This window comes from Musca vetustissima, unplaced genomic scaffold (assembly GCF_032173495.1).
Source record: "Musca vetustissima isolate MV318-11 ecotype Yass unplaced genomic scaffold, APGP_CSIRO_Mvet_v1 utg6724, whole genome shotgun sequence".
Lineage (NCBI taxonomy): Eukaryota > Metazoa > Arthropoda > Insecta > Diptera > Muscidae > Musca > Musca vetustissima.
This window is the reverse complement of record NW_026885980.1, coordinates 616,661-638,796: the sequence shown is the minus strand read 5'-3', so window position 1 is coordinate 638,796 and position 22,136 is coordinate 616,661. Positions and strand designations below refer to the sequence as shown.

At 30.7% G+C, this 22,136-nt stretch overlaps 5 protein-coding genes across 9 annotated transcripts in view; 2 read left to right on the top strand and 3 right to left on the bottom strand.

Moving 5' to 3' along the window:
• The window catches only part of LOC133333372 (modifier of mdg4-like), a 37,546-nt gene extending 16,285 nt beyond the window's left edge, over window positions 1-21,261 (top strand). Inside the window, exons 4-6 of one of the 5 annotated variants that reach the window (XM_061541685.1) lie at window positions 18,523-18,656; window positions 19,239-19,385; window positions 19,607-19,639. In XM_061541685.1, coding sequence (XP_061397669.1) covers window positions 18,523-18,656; window positions 19,239-19,385; window positions 19,607-19,624 — 299 coding nt within the window. In that variant the 3' untranslated portion in view covers window positions 19,625-19,639. Of the gene's footprint in view, window positions 1-4,934; window positions 5,054-5,270; window positions 5,622-17,972; window positions 18,194-18,522; window positions 18,657-19,238; window positions 19,386-19,606; window positions 19,640-20,969 lie in introns of those variants that run through there. The other 4 variants (XM_061541686.1, XM_061541687.1, XM_061541683.1 and 1 more) reach the window with 4 other exon arrangements.
• Window positions 335-1,120, bottom strand: LOC133333356 (uncharacterized). Its single transcript, XM_061541667.1, has 3 exons — window positions 1,117-1,120; window positions 828-1,022; window positions 335-609 (listed from the first exon to the last, which is right to left on the bottom strand). The coding sequence occupies exons 1-3, from the start codon at window positions 1,118-1,120 to the stop codon at window positions 338-340; spliced, it is 471 nt and encodes a 156-aa protein (XP_061397651.1). The 3' UTR covers window positions 335-337.
• Window positions 1,225-2,662, bottom strand: LOC133333355 (uncharacterized). Its single transcript, XM_061541666.1, has 3 exons — window positions 2,620-2,662; window positions 1,809-2,066; window positions 1,225-1,484 (listed from the first exon to the last, which is right to left on the bottom strand). Exons 1-3 carry the CDS (start codon window positions 2,660-2,662, stop codon window positions 1,225-1,227), a joined length of 561 nt encoding a protein of 186 aa, XP_061397650.1.
• Window positions 8,541-8,983, bottom strand: LOC133333354 (uncharacterized). Its single transcript, XM_061541665.1, has 2 exons — window positions 8,759-8,983; window positions 8,541-8,674 (listed from the first exon to the last, which is right to left on the bottom strand). The coding sequence occupies exons 1-2, from the start codon at window positions 8,967-8,969 to the stop codon at window positions 8,541-8,543; spliced, it is 345 nt and encodes a 114-aa protein (XP_061397649.1). The 5' UTR covers window positions 8,970-8,983.
• LOC133333353 (uncharacterized) lies at window positions 16,867-17,391 on the top strand. Its single transcript, XM_061541664.1, has one exon. It carries the CDS (start codon window positions 16,867-16,869, stop codon window positions 17,389-17,391), a length of 525 nt encoding a protein of 174 aa, XP_061397648.1.
• Window positions 21,262-22,136: the final 875 nt, after the last annotated feature.

Here is a 22,136-nt window from a genome sequence, read left to right as displayed (position 1 = left end):
TTCTTGCCATAACTTCTTAGCGGTTTTACATCTGCGAATATACAAAAAAATGATAAAAGGAAAACTTAATTAAAAAAATAACAAATATTGTAAATATATACATATAAGAAATTACGAAAATAAATTTTAACATATTTTTGAACATGTTGACATCGAGATTTATTCACAAATGTTTAACAATTTTTATTCTAAAAGCATAATTTAAAACGATATATAATTTTTAATAATTAGAACTAAAAACTGTTCCTGAGAAATATAAATACATTTACAATGACAATTTGATTGTAGATAGTTAAAATAATACACTTAACTATTTAAGAACTCACTGTGATTTAGTTTATTGCGGAGGTTTTAAAAGCGTTGGAGGATACATGGGGGGGTGAGAGTGCATGGCACAAGTTACGTGTATAATATCACCAGCGGATGTAAATTTGGTTACCAAGCGTGCCTTACACTTGGCCTTGTGATACATGGAACACTTCCAATCACGTTTCAGGGAGTCAGGTTTTATTTTTGAATTTGGTGTGTATGTATTGTGTCTAAACAGCACCAGTTGTGTACCACGCCTGGATATAATATAACGAGCGGGAAATGTAATACCTTTAGATAAAATTAAACAAACGCGTAAATAGTATTAAATAAATATATAGTATTACATAAATAAGGAAATCCTAATAACATTACTGAAAACTAAATTTCGTAGATATATAAATGCATTGTTTTTTATTTCAATATCTAATAAATTGTGTTGAACTTAAAATGAAATGCTATGTTGTCAATTCTAGTTTATTGGCGTCAGATAACTTCAGTTTTAAGGCGTATGTTACGTTGGTAGCTCTGGCAAGTGTGATTGCCATCTTTCAATTGGACTTGCATTGTGTCCTTGCGTATAATGGCACGAGCTCGACAGGATTTGCGAAAATTTGCACATTTTAAGTAATATGTATTTGCTGATTGTGAGCTTTTAACAAAACGATAGTTATTTATAATGGTATATTGATTATTGCGATGTCGTTTTAAATCTGAAAAAGTTAAAGCAAAAGTTAATTGTGGTCCAGATTCTTCTACACTATGGCTATTGTATTATTATTACTAAATATAAATTAATATAAATACTCATTTGGAAATAAAATAAGTAATGTACAAGTTGGGTGTTTTTTCAATAAAAATTATGTGTGTATCAATGTATATTCTATTAATATTTTGTTATATTTATTTTATTTGTTATAACACAATAGTTGCATGATTATGTTTCTTATATCCAAGCTTGATTGAATTTTTGCCAGACGTAATACAACGGGCCGGACATCTGAGCGTTGTGTTGCTACTTTTATTGCACACCCAGTTAATGGTATGATTGTATTTTCTCTTAGCTGTATATAGATAACCATTATATATTAAATTAAATCCGCCACGACGATTACGCACAAATGTTAAGTTATCATCTAGCCAAATTCCAAATTTATTAGTTTTTCTGTCCTTCCCTGAAATGATGCAGTGTTAACAAAACTTCCAATAATAAATAAACAATATATTGTGCGTATGCTACTAATATGAGATACTAATTCAAATGAGAGAAAACAGTCCTAAAATGGCACTTTTATTTTTTTTTTCGTTCATATATGGGTATATTTTTGAAATATTGTAAATTAAAAAATATAATCTTTGATAGATTAGCACATAAATAAATTACATATACTAAAAATAATCTAAAATATATAATAAATAAGTAAATATTTTCTTATGAATATGAGTATCGTTTTGTGGCTTATTTATATAGTATACAATTTCCAGATTGATAAGTTAACTATGATTATGATGACCACGCAATGAAGAAATTCGATTTTGTTTCGTTATAACTCGAGCCGTACATTTTGTATATTTACATCGAACTTTGACACATTCCCAGTAACACGCATCTTTTATTCGACGATTTAGTGTGTAATTTTTACCATTGATTGTTAAGAGATTATTGCCACGAACACTTCGTGTAAAACTTACGTTCAGATGATCATAGCTGGCCTTTTTGGCATCCTCCAATTTCACAACATGCAAGACGGTACAATCTAAAAGTAATAAAATGAATTTTATATGTACAATAGTATCACTTTTATATAAATTGAGAATTTGAAATATTACACTACAGTATTTATTTATATTCAAAATAGTGTAAAAAATAGAATTGTTTTTCACTCATAATATATCGTAATAGGAATTACCTTTTATGTCTATAAGGACTGACTTCAATATAATATTTGTAAATGTATTTCAAAGCAGTTTTAAGTCTCCCATTTCTTTACATTGCATAACCTCAATTGAATGTATAATGAGATTTTATATACTATCAATAATCTTTACAAATCAATTGCAATCTGGAGAATATTCAAATATGTCCATGCATCTGCCTAACCTATTTTACCGTTTTGAATTTGTCAATACCAATTCTAATCGGGAAATACTATTATCTACTTATGATCGACTGCAAAAAACTTTTTTAATGTGATATTTTTAAAATAAAATAACAATGAATCTTTCCTCCGGTTCTACTGCAGTTCCCCATCTACGTTCTAGGGAATCTTTTTCACAAATATATTGTTGATGGACACTCAAGGTATTCACATATAGATTCAATAACCAATTTAAGAGCACAGTCTCGGATCATTTTGAAATTCTAACACGATAGATTCTCCTTTTAAACAAAACTTATTTCTTTGTCTTCCCTGGACAGGTGTCAACAATGGCTAAGCGGCGGAATTGTTTAATAGAAAGGATTCTGATCCACCGGGTATCGGACGTAGGTTGCAGGTGTTGTAGCCAACACCGGCTATATTAAAAATACCGAACTTTGCAAGCCTTTGGAATCTCAGAAACCAAAGTCTTCCAAAAAGTCGAACTGCTCTCGTGCCACAAGTGCTAGCCTTAAACTTGACTTATGCCAATCTAGGTAGCACCCCACACATCAGTTGATACAAACTCCAAGACTAACTACAATAAAACTCCGGCATGCAATTGTAGGCATACGACTTTATTTTCATTATCTCGCATAGTTATATCGTTCACCACTTACAAATCTTAAAAATACACAACACAATATTTTGGAAGCTGGGATGTTTGTTTAATTCTGTTTTACTCTTGTTGTAATTTGTTGCACATTTCATTCTGGCTGAAGGGGTAATCCCAGTTATATACTTATTTATTTGTACACTTCAATTTTTTTAAATAACAAATATAAATATATTGTTATCACACCATTTTATTATGACTTGAAATATAGCACCAACACCTTGCTTGCTTTTCTAATATAAACATTTGAGAAAAGAATCACCAAATAAAAAACACACACAAAACTCTATGAAAATAACAATTTGACAAATTGACAGCGTCAGAAGAGACCAGTGTTGGTAAGCGTTAATTTATGTTGTGTGTACTTTATAAATTATTAAAGTTGTAATTAATACGGATTAAAAATGACAATTATCCATATGTTGTAATTTTTTTATACGTTTGAAATATGAGGAAGCAGTATAAAAGCAAATATCTTGTATTAATAATTGAAAAATAACACTACATATTGCCTCGTATAAACATTAGTTACAGCTTGAGATACCAATTAATTTGATTAATCTATTACAAATTCAAGTGTCGTAAAATGCAACCGTGTGTGTCAACATTCCACTGTCAACGATTTGTCAATGTGCTGCGTCTGAGTACAATTATTTCAGAATTAATATTTACTAACAAATAATTCAAGAAATATATTAAAAATTAAACATGGAATATACCTAAACATAAAAAGTGATAAACAGTATGAATACAAATGTGAAATAAAGAAGTTTACAGTGAAAAAATAAATATGTATTTAATGTGAGCATATGTTGTGATGGCAATACTAATCCTTACAGCCTTAAAGGGATTGTAGAAAAAACAATAACGCTATTATCTCCCCATCAACAATTTAGGCATCATATTTGAACTTAAATACTGTACCAATAAATCAACATATATTACACAAAAAATCTAATTGAGTTTTATTATGCATTCAACAAAAAACAATGCAAGCATTTTCCTACACTTTCCATTGTATCTAGGAAGAAGTCTTCATTATGTTATCAAAGATGTTCTAATGTGTTTGCATGTTTCTATTTGTAGTTACGATATCATCGGCCAAAGCAGCAGCTATACCAACTTCGGTTAAACCTAAGAAAACCAGACCTATCGATTCTGGTAAGGTACCACTATTTGCTGGAAGTCGAGTTTATGTTTCGAAAAATGATTTGATGAAAATTTATATCCCGAATGCATGCATATATACGTCACGTTTGAGTGACTTGGTATTTGGGTTGGAGAATCTGGAAAAGGTAGCGAAAACTGGAATTAAGGATCGTTTGAAATTGCTAGATGATGATCTGCTCAAATCTGTAATAAGTAAGTGGTTTATATAAGAACATATAGAATCGGAGTTATACACCAGTTATCGTAATAGCTAATGATTATGAGATGTTACATTTTTTTAAATAACCTTGCATTATAAAATATTTTTTGTGTCTAAAATAATTGTTGTTTACCTTTAGAACATATGCAACAAACCGCAAAAAATAAAATGTGATTCTTGTGAATATTTTTCTAAATAAAACCGACAATTTTGTAATTTTTCAGTTCTAGCCCCAGCAGGCCTGAAGAAATCAAAACTTGTATTTAAAAAAAATATAATTATATGCATATATAGCATTCGCCTTCACTCGTACACGTTCACAAGAATAGTTCTTCTAATTTTACTTGTGTAACCGAACCACTAATTCATAAGACTGTAGTAAACCGATTTTCAATTATTGTTTTAATTTCGAATTCATTAATTTATAAAACTTCCAAGAACTATTGATAATAATAATTTATATTATTAATACCCCAAATCCATCTTTGCTTCTCTTTTCTAGCTCATGTGGTACAAGTTTTTTCAATGCGCGGTGAAAAATTAGACGATGCCATGGTTTTACGTTTTATACAACAAAAGCTAGCCAATATGTCAACATCGAATGCTGGAGCATCCACATAATACAATTCACCAAAATATTCTATGTTAAACTTTGTTTCTTAATGATTTTTATGTGTAAATAATATAAGTATGTTGTTTTTTTATCTAATAAACTTTCATCAGCTACACAAATTAAATTTACTACATATTAATAATTACTCTTCTACAATTTTGTGATATTTGCCTAATGTTTGTTGATTCTTTCTAAACATACTTTTTATTTTTCCCCTCTTTGCAGCGCTTAAATACCTTTTTGAGGAGAAAAATGCCACAACATACATTCAATATTCAACGACACAACGTGGACGTGTTATGTTAATTTATAATGGCTATCGGTATGTCGAAAATCGCCAGTCACACAAGAACGTATTTTGGCGTTGTTCCCGTTATGTAAAATATGGATGTCGAGCTACCGTTGTTACATCTAAGGTTAACGATGATGTTTCTATTCGTGTAGCTGGTTCTCCACACACTCACGAACCCGAAATGAAAGCCGATAGCTTGGTGGAAATTTCACCGGATTTCCTTGAAGATACCAAAGTGGGTTATATGAGGTCAATGGTTGGCCTTTTGGGCGATATAAAGTAAATTGAAGAAATAATGTGAATTAAATCAAATTAAGTTATATAGAATTTTTAATTATTTATGTTTAGTTAAATAAATTATGAAATCAATGTACAAAGTAAAAAATAAATGAAATACAATTAAAATCGAAGTAAATGTAAAATTAACAATGATACATTTATTTGATACACTGTTATCGGTTTTTCATATATATATTGTATTTTACTAACACATGTTTCTCTTTTTTTTACAGGTAAATCAAGTATGTCTTATACGTCTACCAGTGCATCCACCACCGAATCGGTTGCCATTGCCACAACACCCACTACTAATGAAGAATTTCGAAAACCACAAAACTTGCCTAAAATCTTGGATGGAAAGTTCTACAACAATATCCAACCACATCCCAAGACACCGGGTGGCATTCAGGCTACATGTACAACATGTTTTGGCATAATATCGGGTACCACAAAATCGACCGGCAACTTCTTGAGTCATATAAAACGTCGACACAAAGATATATTAGCCACATGCCAGTTGTACTGCTCGGCCAAAAGCTTGAGTTGTTTTAGTCAAGCCGACTTGAAATTCACACCAGTATCGTTTCCGTCAACCGGGCCGCTTCCACTGGTACTGTCATATTCGGGAAATATAAAAGATGTGAAACGTGTAATAACTGCGCCATCGACACCGGTAACGTCAACAACAAATGTTATTACAAGTGCCCAATATGTACGAAGATCTACTACCGAGTCTAGTAGTAATTCATCAAATAGTGTCTATAAGCCGGAGTCTTCGTCTATGTAAGAATATTTGAGAAAATGTTAGATATATGTATGTCGATTTTATCATATAGTTGTAGTCATGGAAATATGTTTCTAATTTTTTCTGCTGGACTTCCCATCATAATTGCTGTTTGTCGTGTAGAGTGCATATAAGTGCAATTTTATCATATTTGATTCTGCATGTTTATCCATTGCTAATGTGAACCAACAATGAATTTTGCGGAACATCCATATTTCACTCTAAAGTATTCATTCATAATAAAAATGACTAAAATACAATGTGATCATAATTTTATCACAAACTGTGAAGAATGTATGTTTCAGCATTTCGGCAGTACTCAATTTTTATTAATCAATATACAATGGGTAATCTAAATTCCAGATAAAAATATCCTTCGTCGTTTAGAATGTCTAATAGTTTGAGTTTTCACAAGGAACAAAATTGACAGTAGTGTCACTGTCCTTTTAAAGAAATTCTATTACTCCACTTGATTTTTCGAAAAAAAACTCATAAAATAATTAATTCTTTTAGAACGCTAAATGTGCATTTTATATATCAAATGAAATTTGTGTGAAATTAAAAAAATTGCCCAGATTTTTTCATAAAATAATTAATTCTTTTAGGACGCTAAATGTGCATTTTATATATCAAATGAAATTTGTGTGAAATTAAAAAAATTGCCCGACTTTTTTTTTGTGCATATGACCTTATAAGACGTCATTTAATATCATTTTAATAAATATTGTTTATTTTGATGCATTTATTACCCTATGTGGCAATGGAAGTAAGTCCAGATAGTTTTAGTAAAAACATATTGTTTTTACTTTTATACATTTTAATGGCAAGTTCTTATAAATACTATTCTAAAAATAGTATATATTTAGGATATCAATTGTATGTGCTATAAATAATATTATTTTCTTTAAGTTTGCCACGGAAACTGGTATTACCCACTAAACCCATATTAATAAATTTAATAAACAATCTTAAACATGTCTCAATTCTGCATAAAGTTTTTGCAATATAAGTTCAAGTACTTTTAATTATAAAAATATGTATTTTTATGTAATGATTTTTTTTATTATAAATAAGTATTAACATTAAGTATTTTAAATTTGTGTGTAAGTTTTCAAATATTTGTAAATAAATTCAAAGACAAAAAAAACACAGTTTAATACATTATTAAATATATTACTCATAAGTATATGCATAATTTGATAATTAAAAAATTTACCTCATTAAATTATATATTCATCTTTTATATTTTTTAGCTAAAAAAGTAGTGCCCAAGGCATACCATTGCCACTCTCCTGAAATGATATCGGCAAATTTCCAACTATGTGCCAAATTCGGGCTATCAAAAAAATCTCGCCCACTACTGATGATTGAGAACTTCACATTTGTTTGTGACACCAAGCCGAAGAATAAATCTGCCTATGTCTCAAGTTGGCGATGTTCAATGTACGTCAAGTATTTATGTAAAGCTCGAGCATGTACCAAACAAATTGGCAATGATATACGATATCGAATAACACATCCATTCCATACTCATTAAATATGAGGGCCGCGGAATCAATTATAGCAAGCAAAATTTTTTAATAAATACAACATAGCAAATATTAAAAAAAAAATAATCTTTAGGAAAAAAGGAGGTAAGTAGGAAGAAAGACATGTTGTATTTGAAAACGTTAGTATATTAGAGGAATTCTACTTTTATTCTCCTAAAAGATGATATTAATTAAGTATATATTTATCAATGGGAGTCGATATAACCAATTATAACACAATGGAAAAGTTTGTTAAACGAATACATTGTACAACATTAAATTGTATAATAGCATTCGAGTGATAAAAACTGAATATCTGCTTATTTATTTCAATAAATGCAATTTCAAGCCTTAAAGGCTGATTTTTTCATTGACTCAAATTGGAAATAAATAGTAAATGTTTAAACAATGTTCCTTATAGAATTTTTCGAATTTGCATTGTAACGTCCACATACATTATATATATATATATAATTAACACATTCGCGGACGCAATTGTATTCTCATCATTAAGCTTCAGCGTAAAAATGGATGCTAGCATTCACGTCCGCGAATGTGTTAATGGCAACTTATATATTCATATGAAAAAACAATAAAAATACATCTCTCCATTAACATAATGGTTTATTATTAGTATTACTGTTATAGGCCGGTAAACCTATTGCACTAAATTTTTTCCTTATTAATATTCCCGATTTGTTAGCTAATTCTATGCGCTGACGATCGCCTGCATGATTGTGAACATCTAAAATGAGAAAAGGAACATAAAACGTAATATATATTGGAGGATGTATATACATCTTGATCAGATAACGGAAACAAAACTAACCATTGGTAACATATAGATCATCTCCAATAGTCTTTAAACGACTACGACATTTCTTTGACCGATTGTGTATGCACTCCCAGTACACTTTATCGGAATTAACACCAAAACGTTTTAAATTCGAACGATATATGAAATCGTTGATGGCCAATAGAGTTCCTCCTTTTCTAGAAATGATGAAGATCTGTTCGCCACAATTCCTTACGTGTTGCATTACTGGAAATATATGTGAAATGGAAATAGAAGAATATAGAGACAAAAAGCACACATTTTATTTCTCAAATTGAAATAAAATTTTTCGAAATCATTTTAATAAATGAGTATAATAAGAGGCTAATGGATTTGTTGATATATTTATTGTCCATTCACGTTTTTCAGTTAAAATGATATGTACTTATATAAAACATATATAGAAAATATATACTTAAAATGTTATTGGGGGAATACATGGATACAAAAATTATTTTTTCTTGCCAAGTAATGCTTTTTGCAAACGTTTCTTAATTTTTTCTCTGAATTCATTTGGATCTTCAGCTGCTGCTGTAGCTGGATTTTCGTTAGTGAACTCCATTTGCTCTTGGGATACACCCTTTTCCAATTTCACATTAATTGCTTTCGGTGGAGTTAGAACCTTCCCAATGTAGACAGTTGGAGCCTCATCCAATACAACATCATGCACTTCAGCAGAAGTAGTTTGGGCCTCTTCTTCAGCCATGGTATCTTCAGGCTCTTTCACATTTTCCAGATCAGTATCTACGCCAGGTGAAAATTTCATAGATGTCACACTCTTGTCCGTGGCCTGAATAAAGTGAACATGTTCACCGTCTAGGGGATACACCAGTTTCTGATCTGTCACAACGCGGACATTGCATTCTTCATTTTTCTCTTTGTAGCAACACTGGAATATGGTGTACTTTCCCTTACGGAATGTGTAGCGGAAATGATGACCATCTACAACAAGTTTCATGGTTCCCTTTGTAGTCGATGCATACAATATTGGCTGTCCAGGGTTATTGTTTACCGCTTCCATTATCTTGGTTATCATTTTAGGAGGGTTCCTGCTGGTTTCCGAAGCAGGTTTCTTGGGCCTTCCTCTTGGCGGCTTGACCTTTTCATTGCTCTTAGCTGTAAGGTAAATAATTAAAATTCATTATAAATATGACGAAAAAACACAACAATGTCTAATACATAAGAAATTCAATGAAATAAAACAACAGAAAAGGGTGATTAACAAAACATTTTATTTAAATAACAATAATTAATAGAAATAAATAAATCCACGTTGAATTATCGCCGATTTGTATTTACTTTATGCTATCGTAAAAAATTGTTAATAATTTCTACGATTATGATGCGTATATTGCACTTTATAAGATAATTTCCTTTCTTTTTGCTTTTTCTCAGTATGATCAACAAATGTCAATTGGACATTTTCTTTAGTCGCCATATTGTTAATCTTTTACAGCAGCGATGTGTACGTTGGCTACATTTTAAAATTAGTTGTGTCAAGATGTAACACTATGTTCAAACAGCACAATGCTATTTTTATAATGTGTTCACACAAACTAGTTGGAACAAAATAATGCGGTAGTGGAATTTGGCAATGACATAAAGGAGAAACACAACAAAAATTAAACAAAATTGTATTAAACATGAATATTTTGTACACAAAAAATATATTTTTCTATATTGACTCCATACCATATAATTGGCATGTTTAATTTTCTAAATCATTTATTATTTAATATTTGTATGCAAATATATGTTTAAATTATTAGCTATTGCAAATAGTTTTTCACATTTAAATAAATACAATATGTCAACAAATAATTAGCAGCTTACATTACAATACAAAATACACAAGACGAATTTCCAGAAAATTGCCGGTACGAGCAATTTTTTCCATTTTTATTCTTTCTGATCTCTCTCCTACAAACAAAGACTGGACGCCTAATCGAAATTTCCTATAAAATGTTCATGTTCATATTTTCCTATAAAATGTTCCATAGCCTGATTGCGAATGTTAAAGGGGTTTCAAAAAATATGACCTGTATAGAAGTGTATTAAACGCATGGAATAATAATACAAGGAAGGTAATCTCCGAGTTTAAAAATTCAACTTTTTTAAGTAATTCTGCTGCTGCTCTTTACGATTCTCTTTTGAATTCCTTGTCACTTTTTATACCTCTCTCCTCAGAACTTTTCAGAGTTGCTTATAAAATTTGCATGCGAAAACTCGGGGTATAGAATCTTGGATTTTTTATTTCAGTTGTTTAAAAGATATAAGGAGAAACACATACGAAGATTCAGGCCTGGCCTGTTAAGTTGGTTTTGTATGAAATGTACATTTATGAATCAATATCAGAGTCAAGCTTGCATTTGAACGCCGTTCTTCTTTAATCTTTTAAATACAAGAAGCCAACTTCTTCTTATATAGTTCCTCTCATAGTTTGGAAATTATATAAACTCCTCGATTTTGGAAATAAAAGATAATACAAATATTATATTTTGTTTTAGTAAAGTTTGAAGTAACTAGCTTTAAAATATACCTGTATTTCTTCCTTCATTGTCATACATAGCCTATCACATAGTAATGGTTATTTTTAATTAAATGTATTATATTTTTATTTTATAAATATGTTTATTTTTTATTTAATTTTATTTTCTTAAATTTATTTATGTTAAATTTAATTTATTTATATACAATCACATCAACATCGATCCATTACATTAAAAATATTGATATTCACTGTAAAATGTCATCTTGTCGCCATCTTGCAATCTTTTACAAGTTTGCCTTAAGTAATCAGTACTTCGATTACTCGATTGTCACCATAAAATTAATGTTATTTTCGTGCTAGAAAATCGGATATTTTTCTCGGCGTCTTTTATATTTTTTGTTAAAATACAGTGAATTTTCATTAAAAAGCTTCTGGAAAATATGTGTTGTGAAGGAATAATGATAAAATGTACCTTTAGCTACAAAAAAATGAAGAGTTAACTCTCAAACGTAAACCCATGCATATATAGTATGCAAACCTTAATTTGATACTGCCTGGTGCTATGAGTGATTCTGTGGAAATGCATAGTTTTTGTTTTATTTGAAAAAGAATGAAATTGTATACAATTTGCATTGCTTATTTAAAAGTTATTCGAAAGAAAAATGTGCAAAAAACATATATTCAATATAAAAGCGAATTATGAATGAATTATGGAATTGTATGATTGTGTTTGTTTGTTGTATCCCATAAAATTGTAATAGAATTATGTTGTCGATGGTGTCAAGACAAACGACATCATAACAAAACCGAGCATTGTTTACAAATGTTGTGGCCATAAACACAGATTGAAAATTGCTTCCAATTGTGCAAATTTTAGTAACGATATGCCTTGTTGACTGGAGTGCGCCAAAGGGATGGCTCCCAACTCTAAAATATATGAAAGATCAAATGTGGTGTTTTCAGAATACGATATCGATGCATGGTGGTGGCTTACTGCATGGGGTAAGTGAAAAGACCATACATGTATAAGGGATTCATAACTATACTCATAATTTATTTTAAGTATCCAGAACGAGATTATATTTTAAAATCCCATATAGTATTCAATATTAATATATTGAATACTAAGCAAGTCTAAATTAGAATATGAAGGATTGCTTGAAACCGCAACAATTAGCAAGCATTGGGTTTACTCTGATGGTTTTGTAATATTTACAGCAAGTACTACTCATTATGCTGATTACAATGACAAAACTGTTTGTAGGTGGGTCGATATTTCCATTGAATACTGTGCATGATCGATACAATGATGAGTCTGCAACTGGATCTTGCATAAATTTAAATTGAAATTCGCACTTAAAAATACCTGAAATAGTATAACCATGGGTCCATTTAGAAGGCCAGTCCTTAATCTTAATTCGTAATTGCGCTTCAAAAGATAGATTCGATACAATGTCTATAGGTACGAAATAATTTATACTATTTGTTATACCTATTTTTACTGAAAATTATGATATAAACATATTAATGGAAGAAAATAATGTTTAGGTATGACATTTGCACAACTTTCAATGCTCAAAACTCGAAAATTAGGACTTCCCTTAAATGATCCAAATGAAGTAGTCCATGTAATGGAGTTTTTGGAATCGCTCATAGCCCTTTGGGCTAGGTTCTCGTTTATGAAATAAATTGAAATGGAAACTACACTTGTGTCTATGTTTCCGAACGTCAGCAGGATATTTGAAGCACAAAAACTTAAGAAACGACTACTGCAACACTTCTATATTACATGATTTTAGCACAGTCTTATTTTCAGTTTGCCGAAAAGTGATATGAATAAATCTACAATCACTGAACAAAACTCTCTGGAACTTGATGGAGCAACAAATGCATTTAAACAATATATCATAATGGTTTTTTTGTAGATTTTTATTAAATACTGAAACTATAGTTTACATAATAAAACATATTAAGAAAACAATAAATATCCTTATTTTCTTTATGCAAGGCCTACACACAAATAATAATATCTCCCAGTAACCTGTGTACATTGTAACAATACTATTGTGTTTTCAACTGCTATTACAGATCACTTCAACGTTGAATACATCTTTAATCAACGTGGGCATCCTAGGGTAGTGTTCAATGATTATCTCTACAATAGAAATCGTACCAAATATTGGCGCTGTTTACGTGCTTCCCGTTACAATTGTAAGGCCACTCTTATTATTACCAATGGCCGCATACAAAAGGCTATTGGATTTCACAATCACGAAAGGGAATGCGAAGAAATTTTAAGGGTCAAAAGGCATAAGCAAGCCTCATTGAATACAGCCAAAATACCAGAGGTTTTAAAGAAGCCAGATCAAACAGCAAGCACAGATTCCACATGCATGGAATCTATGTATCCCAATCCACCTAGACCATGGTATGTTAACTCATCACAGGATGTACCGGCTGGGATAGGTGTAGCGGGGCAACAGCAGCATCTCCATCAAGGTATGACGCCCATTACATTCGATAGCATGCTGAGGAATGATCACAGTACTACGAACACATGGTCAACTATTTCGAATTGTGTTGCTGCAACTACAGGTTCAACATCAGGAATGGGTACTTCGACACTTGAATCGTTGCTACGGAATGATTCATGTTCAAATATGGCACATAATGCAAACTCCTCTATGCCAGCTGTTAGCCTGCAACAACATCAAAGTATTGCTAGTACACACCGCGAATCTATGCTCCGAAATGATTATGACTCTAGTCCACGAAATATTGTTAATACCACGAGGTCAACGGGCTCAGCTTTGGATACGCACCAACCACAGCATGAACCAAACGTCACCTACAATATGGACAGTATAGAAATTAAAAGTGAACCCTTAGGAGAGGCTGATTCATAGTTTGAAACTATAAAAACCTATAAAATAATTTAAAAAAAATTTTATTTTAGATAATGTTGTCTTTATATGTGGAATTAAATACAAATATATACAAAAGTGATTGTCGTACAGCTTTTACATATTTATACATATTTACCATTTCTAATCAAACCAACTGACAGTCAAAATCGTTTACATGACGATGGTCGTTATAACTAACGATGATATCCAAAAGCCACGAAAAAAGTTATGTTATAAAGTCCGATGTATAGATTATAACGACTATTGTTTACATCTTTGTAAGCGATTTAGCGTCATTGTAAGCGATTTCGACTGCATTGAAATGTGATTGTGTTGGCCTTTCAGGTCTCTTAGTTTTTTCTTTGTATTTTTATCTAAACTATAGCTAATAATAGATACATAAACCAATCATTTCATTACAGTTGAAGGATTGGACTTCATTTACAGTCAACGTGGCCATCCATTAATAGTTTTTAATAATTTCGTTTATCGTAAAAATCGTAACTCTTGGCGTTGCGTTAAAACCACAACGTACAAGTGCACGGCCCGCCTGCATGTTGTCAACGGTAGAATAGCAAAAATTAATGGCAAGCATTTCCATGCCGAAGATTTAAAGAAAATTGAAAAAGGTCGTGCCCAAAACCAAAGGATGCTACAAATTAGGGAAGAATCAAAGGAAAGAGTTCACAGCCACAGGACAACAGAAACATTGTAACAAAATAAAAACATCGAACGCTACTGCTGATCAGAATAGTTAAAATGTGGAAAATAAAATGAGAATTATGACGAATAATTAGAAAGAATATAAAAGTAATAAATAAACATTCAATAAATTAATAAAAATCTAAAGTTTATCCTTATTTTATATTTTATGAAAACTGAAGATTCTTCTGAAGATGGTTTTTAAGATAGAACATAGAAAAGGATAAGTTTATTAATTTAATTTTTGTTTATCAATAGAAGAAAATGAGATATACAAATATTCAGTTTGTTATTTTTAGACATGTGATACATTAACATACATACAAGTATGTTGGGTAGCCTTCTATCATATTAACATTTAAATTAAGTTATTTTTATTATTTTTTATTATTGTAGCTTTGGAATATATCTACAGTCCTCGTGGTATACCACTGCTGATATTAGACGATTATTTGTATCGTAAAAATCGTGAAAAATATTGGCGCTGTTGTCGTTTTGCCAAGCTTCGTTGCACAGCGCGCTTAACAATTTCCAATAATGATTATGTTCGCATGGCTGGTGTACATAATCACGAACGTGAATATGACCGGATCCGTCAGGAAAGGAAGCAAATGAATTATTTATGTAGAGCAAAAACAAATGTTGACAGAAATTTACAAGATAATCTTTATCGAAAATCGATGAGCAATCAATCGTCTTCACACGTTTCGTTATACGAAACAATGTCGTCTGGGAAAGAATTACAAATAAAGGAAGAAGAGCCCGATAATGATCTGAGCTGTGGCACAACCTAAGATTTAATAGAAAACTTTAATAACATTACGTATTTTTATTGAAAGTCCTCTATTATTTTTCCATTTCAAAATTAAAAAAAGATTACATTAAAAAACTAAATGTAAATATTATAAACAATTTAGATCTAATATAATTTTATAATAATCAAATGAAAATGCATTTGGTTCGATGCAATAAATTTTAGTTGCTTTAATATTTTAAGTAAGCCAATTAAAAAGGAAATAAATTAAATCTAGACTTGAGTTTATTTTCTTAAAAATATATACAGGTTATTCGTTATACTCCGTTTTGCAATAATACTAACCTTTTTTTTCTTAAAAAATTTTTAAATTTAAAACTTTACATTTTAGATGTCCCAGTGGGTGTTTGGTTGGATAATGAAGTCTACCATTACATACGTAATCAAAAGCAGGGTCTAAATCTCATCTTTCGCGGTTACATGTATAAAAAAGAGGCCAGTTTTCGTTCTACCATCAATTGGATTTGTTCGAATGGCAATGGTAAACGTGTTTCGGAAAATAAATGTACCGCCCGGTGTATAACCAAAGTTGAGGGTGGACTAAAGTTGGGGAAAAATCCTCACAATCATCCGCCCAAATTTACCTCGGACAACATGCCCTCGAATCTCATTAAAGGCGATAATAAAAAACTGTTTCTAGGCTAAGTTAGTTGTGTAGCTCAGTACGATAAGTCAGACCAAGCCCAATATGCATAATTTCAACAAAGATATTTTAAAATAAAACAAAAGATAATAAAATCATAACATTGTTATGGCAACCTTTTTTCATTTTGTTACTATAATAAATTAGTATTGAATAATTATTATTGTTACTTATTATTTTTGTCCTTCCTCCTTTTTTCCAAATTTAGAAATCAAAATGTTAAAAATAGGCTCGACGGAATATATCGTACTCATGGGCATTAAATACCAAAAGACACGTGCCACGCCCTATCGAAGTTATTGGTTTTGTTTGACTGTAGACTGCCCGGCTTATTTGGTCTTAAGCGATCTCAAGGGAGGACAACTGATTAAATGTAAAACACACAAACCATCCTGTGGCAAATAAATCAAAAATACAAATTCAAATATGTTTGTTTTTCTTTACACTTGCTAATGTAGCGTAGCGAATACGATTTTTTGATATAATTGTTTATATTAATTTTTAAATTTGTATTTTTTCTTCCTTTTTATGTATTCCGACAAACCAATGAAACAACCTTTAGGACAAGTCCATTACTATGATCAAGTTATTGTTGAACCTTTAAATCCAGCAGGATCTATGGCGCAGCAGCAGCAACAACAGCAAAGTATGGGAGGAATAAGAGCAGTGGCGGCAGTAACAAACCAACAGCCAGCCCCTGTTGCACCCTGCCTGTCAGCGAATCAACGTATCTCTTCGTCGACATTGCGAAGCAGCAACAATGGCCCTGTTTTTGTGGTCAGTAAATATGGCACAAAACAATTGCTGCTCAAACAGCACACCTTCAATCGTCATGTCATTCGAGAGGATGTTACGTATTGGCGATGTAGCCAATTTGCTGTACTGCGTTGTAAGGCACGCATTAAGACCAAGGGTCAAACACTGACGGTACTCAACAGTGATCATAACCATGAAGTCATAACACAGGCCCGCAAATATGGTTCCTTGAAAAATCTCAAAGCCGAACGTGTGGCCAAGGTGAAACAGGATGAATGTTTTGAAAAGCAAGAATTCAAGTCGGAAATTAATTGAATAATCATTCGATAGATGGAGAAGTATATAATTTAATTACATGGAGTCATTGCAACAAAACATAACTGCTTCCTAGGTGTGGACAAACAACAATATTTCGAGTTCATAATTTACAAATAGTGAGTTAATAAACTACAATTTTCATAGATTCTATTTACTACGTTGCGAAATATAGTTTATTATTCTTATAAAAATAATACTCTGAATTGGATATTTAGAGATTATGTCATCATATGTTGCACCAAATGGGCCATTTAAGTTAAAACATTATTAGGCACCTACTTTGCATTGTTATAAACTATTTATGTCAAATAAGACATATTACTACTTATAATTTTTATTATTTATTAGTTTGTAAAATTCTGAATCTAATATATATAAATGTATGTACAAACTTAAAATTCATAATAAATAAGATACATCAATAAAAAATATATATTAAAAAAGAAATGCCATTAATTGTAGTTGAAATCCTACTGCCTAGTGTATCATAATTATTAGTATATCTTTTATTAATCATTTCACCTTTATTTTGTATCTTTTTCGGTATCTACTTACACATCCCTTTGACCAACCGGTAGGCAATTATTTCATCACCTATATCACTGGTTTTCGTGGTAGTCGTAAGCTTAAAGTTGGTGATTTCACCTTTACCCGCAACAAGGCATCGGGAAATAAAACCTACTGGTCATGTGCCCGGGCTGGCATACACAAGTGCAAAGCTAGAGCTGTAACTATTGATGAAGACTATCGACACGATGTTGTTCTGAAATGTGGAAAACATAATCACCCGCCGTTTTAAGAACAAATTATCACAATAATAAAAAAAACACGACTTTGCCATAAAACCTTTTTTATTAGACACCTAAGAAGAACAAGTTAAACATACTTAATTGTTGCCTCTCTCTACACATATATTTTTTATAATTCAAGTTAAGAAAACCACTGTATTTAATTCGTTTTATTTTGTTTAATAAAAACAATTTGTTTACCTAAATTTAAAATTTGTCAAATTTTGTTATAATTAAATTTCAATTATATGGAATTTTCAATAATATTTGGAAATTTCGAAATTATTTCCAATTTCTATTTCTACTAATCGATTTTTGTTTCCTTCTTTCTATTTTGTAGTTATAAAGACCGAAAATGATGATTTGCAATTTATTGTGGGCCAAAGGAATTGTAAGTTATTATCTTACAAGGGATATAATTTTGTTAAGAATCGTAAAAGTGGTGTCAAGACGTACTGGATATGTGCCAAGAAGGTAAGTGATTTAATGCATATGTATGCTCTTTTAAGTATTAACCTATTTTATAACTAACTTTATAATTTTAGTTTATAGACAGATTTATTATATAAAATGATATGATGTAATAACATTAGGTTGTACTGGGAAAAATTAATTATGGACAATGTTAGACAAGGCCCCTGTCATTGCAGTTTACGAAAGGCTATATTTATAGTCCCGAACTAAATTTAAATGGTATTGTCTTAACGGCTATAAGGACACAGAAAAAGAGTATTTATTTGAGGGTAACTATTTATAATTCTTGCAACAGAGTAATATGAAAATATCCGCCAACACCTGTTGAACTGTTAGGGTTTAGATATTCCAATATTAATATTAATGTTGGATACTGTTTATGATTATTGAATGAGGATACGACTCCTTAGTTTTATTTGTGAGGGAAACACTTGATGACAGATCTATGTGGATATAACAATTAAAAATACAAATTTATTATATGTAGCAATAAACAAACCTAAGAAACTAATTGCAACCTGAAATAACATTAACTTTTTATACACTTCTCCTTTAATACATTTGTATTTTATCATCTTTTAGGGAAGTCTAAAATGCAATGCCCGAGTAGTGACAGATGTTATAAATGGAGTGACACAAATTGTATTGGAATCCTGCCCGCATAATCATTCACAATTGGTGGCACGCAAAAAGCGTAAACCAGCTGCAGTTGCCTTGGTGGAAAAGATTGTGAGCATTAAGCTTGAATAGTGTATTAAAAGTAGATTTTGTTTTTTTGTAATTATGTTAATAAGTTTTATTTCGAAGTATATTTTTTGAAATAAATAATAAGAGTATTTTCACGAAATATCATAGTTGATTTTGTTTTTCTGTTGCCATACAAATACAATTTCATTATTATTTTTATTAATTTCAAATATATTTATTATTGTATTGTTTTATTATTTTAGCTGAACGCGCAGTATTAGCAACGGGACAACGTGGCTGCACCGTTCTCTTATACAACAATGAAAAGTATGTGAGAAATCGGCGTTCCAGTACCCGAACCTATTGGATTTGTTCAAGAAAGGTTAGTGTCCCACAAAAGGCCCAAAAGAATTTTGCAAAGTAATAATCAATAATTTTTTGTATTATTTTACAGGATATAACCATTTGCAGAGCTAGAATTGTAACAACCCGTAATGAACAGGGTCATGAAATAATTGTACAGCGTTCATTCGAACACAATCACACACGCAAGTTTCCCGTGCGTAAATCAAATAAGACTTATAAAGTGAATGAAAATGAGTCTTTTGTTCACTCTGAAAATACAAAAATTAATATACCGAAAATTAAACTAATGAAACCTTCTATATAAATGGATATAAGAGACCTCCCCTTTTAGAACTTAATAAAATGAAAGAATTAGAAAATTTCAACAAATGTTTTATGTATATTTTAAACAGTAACAATTAAATAATAAAAGTGTTCCCAAAACTGGTTGTTACCAAGTAATATCTCTATTTCAAATTATCAAAAGTAAAAAAAGAAACAAAAATATATATGATATACAAAATATAGTTTATTTTATTTGTATTGTTATGTGCTAATTTACGTATACATCAAATTATTTATGCATCCCCAATAACGATTTTATTTCTCATTGTCTTCTTTTGTTTAAATATTACAGATTCTGATTCATTACGCACCTTCCAGTATAGTGTGGCCAATGTCAAATTTGAAGTCTCTGCTGAAAACGAATCATTTCTTCTAAACAATTCCTATTTGAATCGCCACAATAATATTCCAATTGCCATGGGTGGGCATACGGTGAAAACGGGCTTATCGAAACGCAAACCGATATTCTTAAATGCACGTACCTTAGATGATTGGGGCAATATCAAATATTCGGATACTGCACGCGGAAATAAACTTTTGTACTTTGAAGGCCATCGTTTCATAAAGAATAATATCTACGGTTCGAACATATATTGGAAATGTTCAAAATGGCATTCAAATTGTAAGGCCAGAGCCATAACCTCCTTGGAAGTACCTTCGAAATGCATTATTAAAGGTGTTCACAATCATCCACTTATGATGGAGGATTAAATTGCAAAAAGAGAGAGAGAAAAAAAAAACAAAAATGAAGTTGAATACAAACTAAATTAGTTTAAATTGAAATAAAAACATAAATAACAAAATATGCCTCAAAAAATATGCTTGTTTGTTTCTTGTATTTTTTCCTTTTATTTATTTATTTTGTGTTGTTAATTGTATTTAATTATTGTACACTTTTTAACAATGTGCTTTATGTTTTTCTTTTTTTTATTGCAGGGTTCCGCGTCGATTTCATAGACTCAAAAAAGAACGGTGGCAAATTATTAGTGATTAATGGCTTTCGCTTCTTCCGCAATAAAAAGCATGGCTCTCGTCAATATTGGAAATGCAGTAATTACTATAAGGAGAAATGTCCAGCCATTGCTATATACGATGAAATTACACTGAATTTGCGTTTATGCCATCAACATCGTCACGTTTCGAGCAACGATATTGAAATCAAACCCTTTTTGGCCAAAGAACACAATATGTTGGGTGAAGCGGCATTGATAGCATTCAAACATTAAGGCTCTCTACCTATGACTACTGGTCTACTGAACTGTATGTATGTATGGAATAAAAATCAGATTTAGTAATATGAAAATGACTGTATAAGAAGAAGAGATGTAAATGAATTTCATCGTATCCAAGTTTTTCTTTTGTTATTTAGAATTTAATATTTTTTATATTTAATATAAATAGGCAATATATAAATGAAATTTTAAACTAAAAGCGTTGACGCAAAAACAAAAATTGTGTATATATTCAGGATGTAAATGTAAATTTAATTTACGGATATGTGTGAATTTTACAGACACGACATTTTTAAAACGTATAATTCCGCCAAAAGACACTATACATGCACAACAAGTCCGTGTCAAATAATATGTAAAAATAATCTAATTTCTAATTTCCGATTTTTAACTAAAGACATGAAGCTCATTTGCTTACAATGAACAGAGGAACTTCTGCAGCTTACAATAAACAGAGGAACTTCTACAGCTTTTCAAGAGAGGTGTAAGGTGTAAGAGATGTTCATCTGAATCTTTTAAACAGCATAAAGTCTGAGAACGCGAACAATTCTCCATCATTATCACAAAAATCTTTCAGTAAATTCGATGCTACTTTTGATCAATTATCTATAAATTTAATAATTAGAAAATGCTTAAGAATTATTTTAGAAGCAATTCTCAGTCTTTCAACTACTTTAATTACAATGGATGGAAAAAATAGTTTTTCGGTTTTTTTTTTTTACTTTTGATCTTCAGATATATAAATTATCTCTTTTTATATATTTAAGAGGATGATTTTCAAACAGGTTGAGAACGGCTTTCCCATTGAAACATCTTCTCCCAAATATTCCATAAAGACAATTGTGTTCAACGAGAAGTAAAATATGCCACA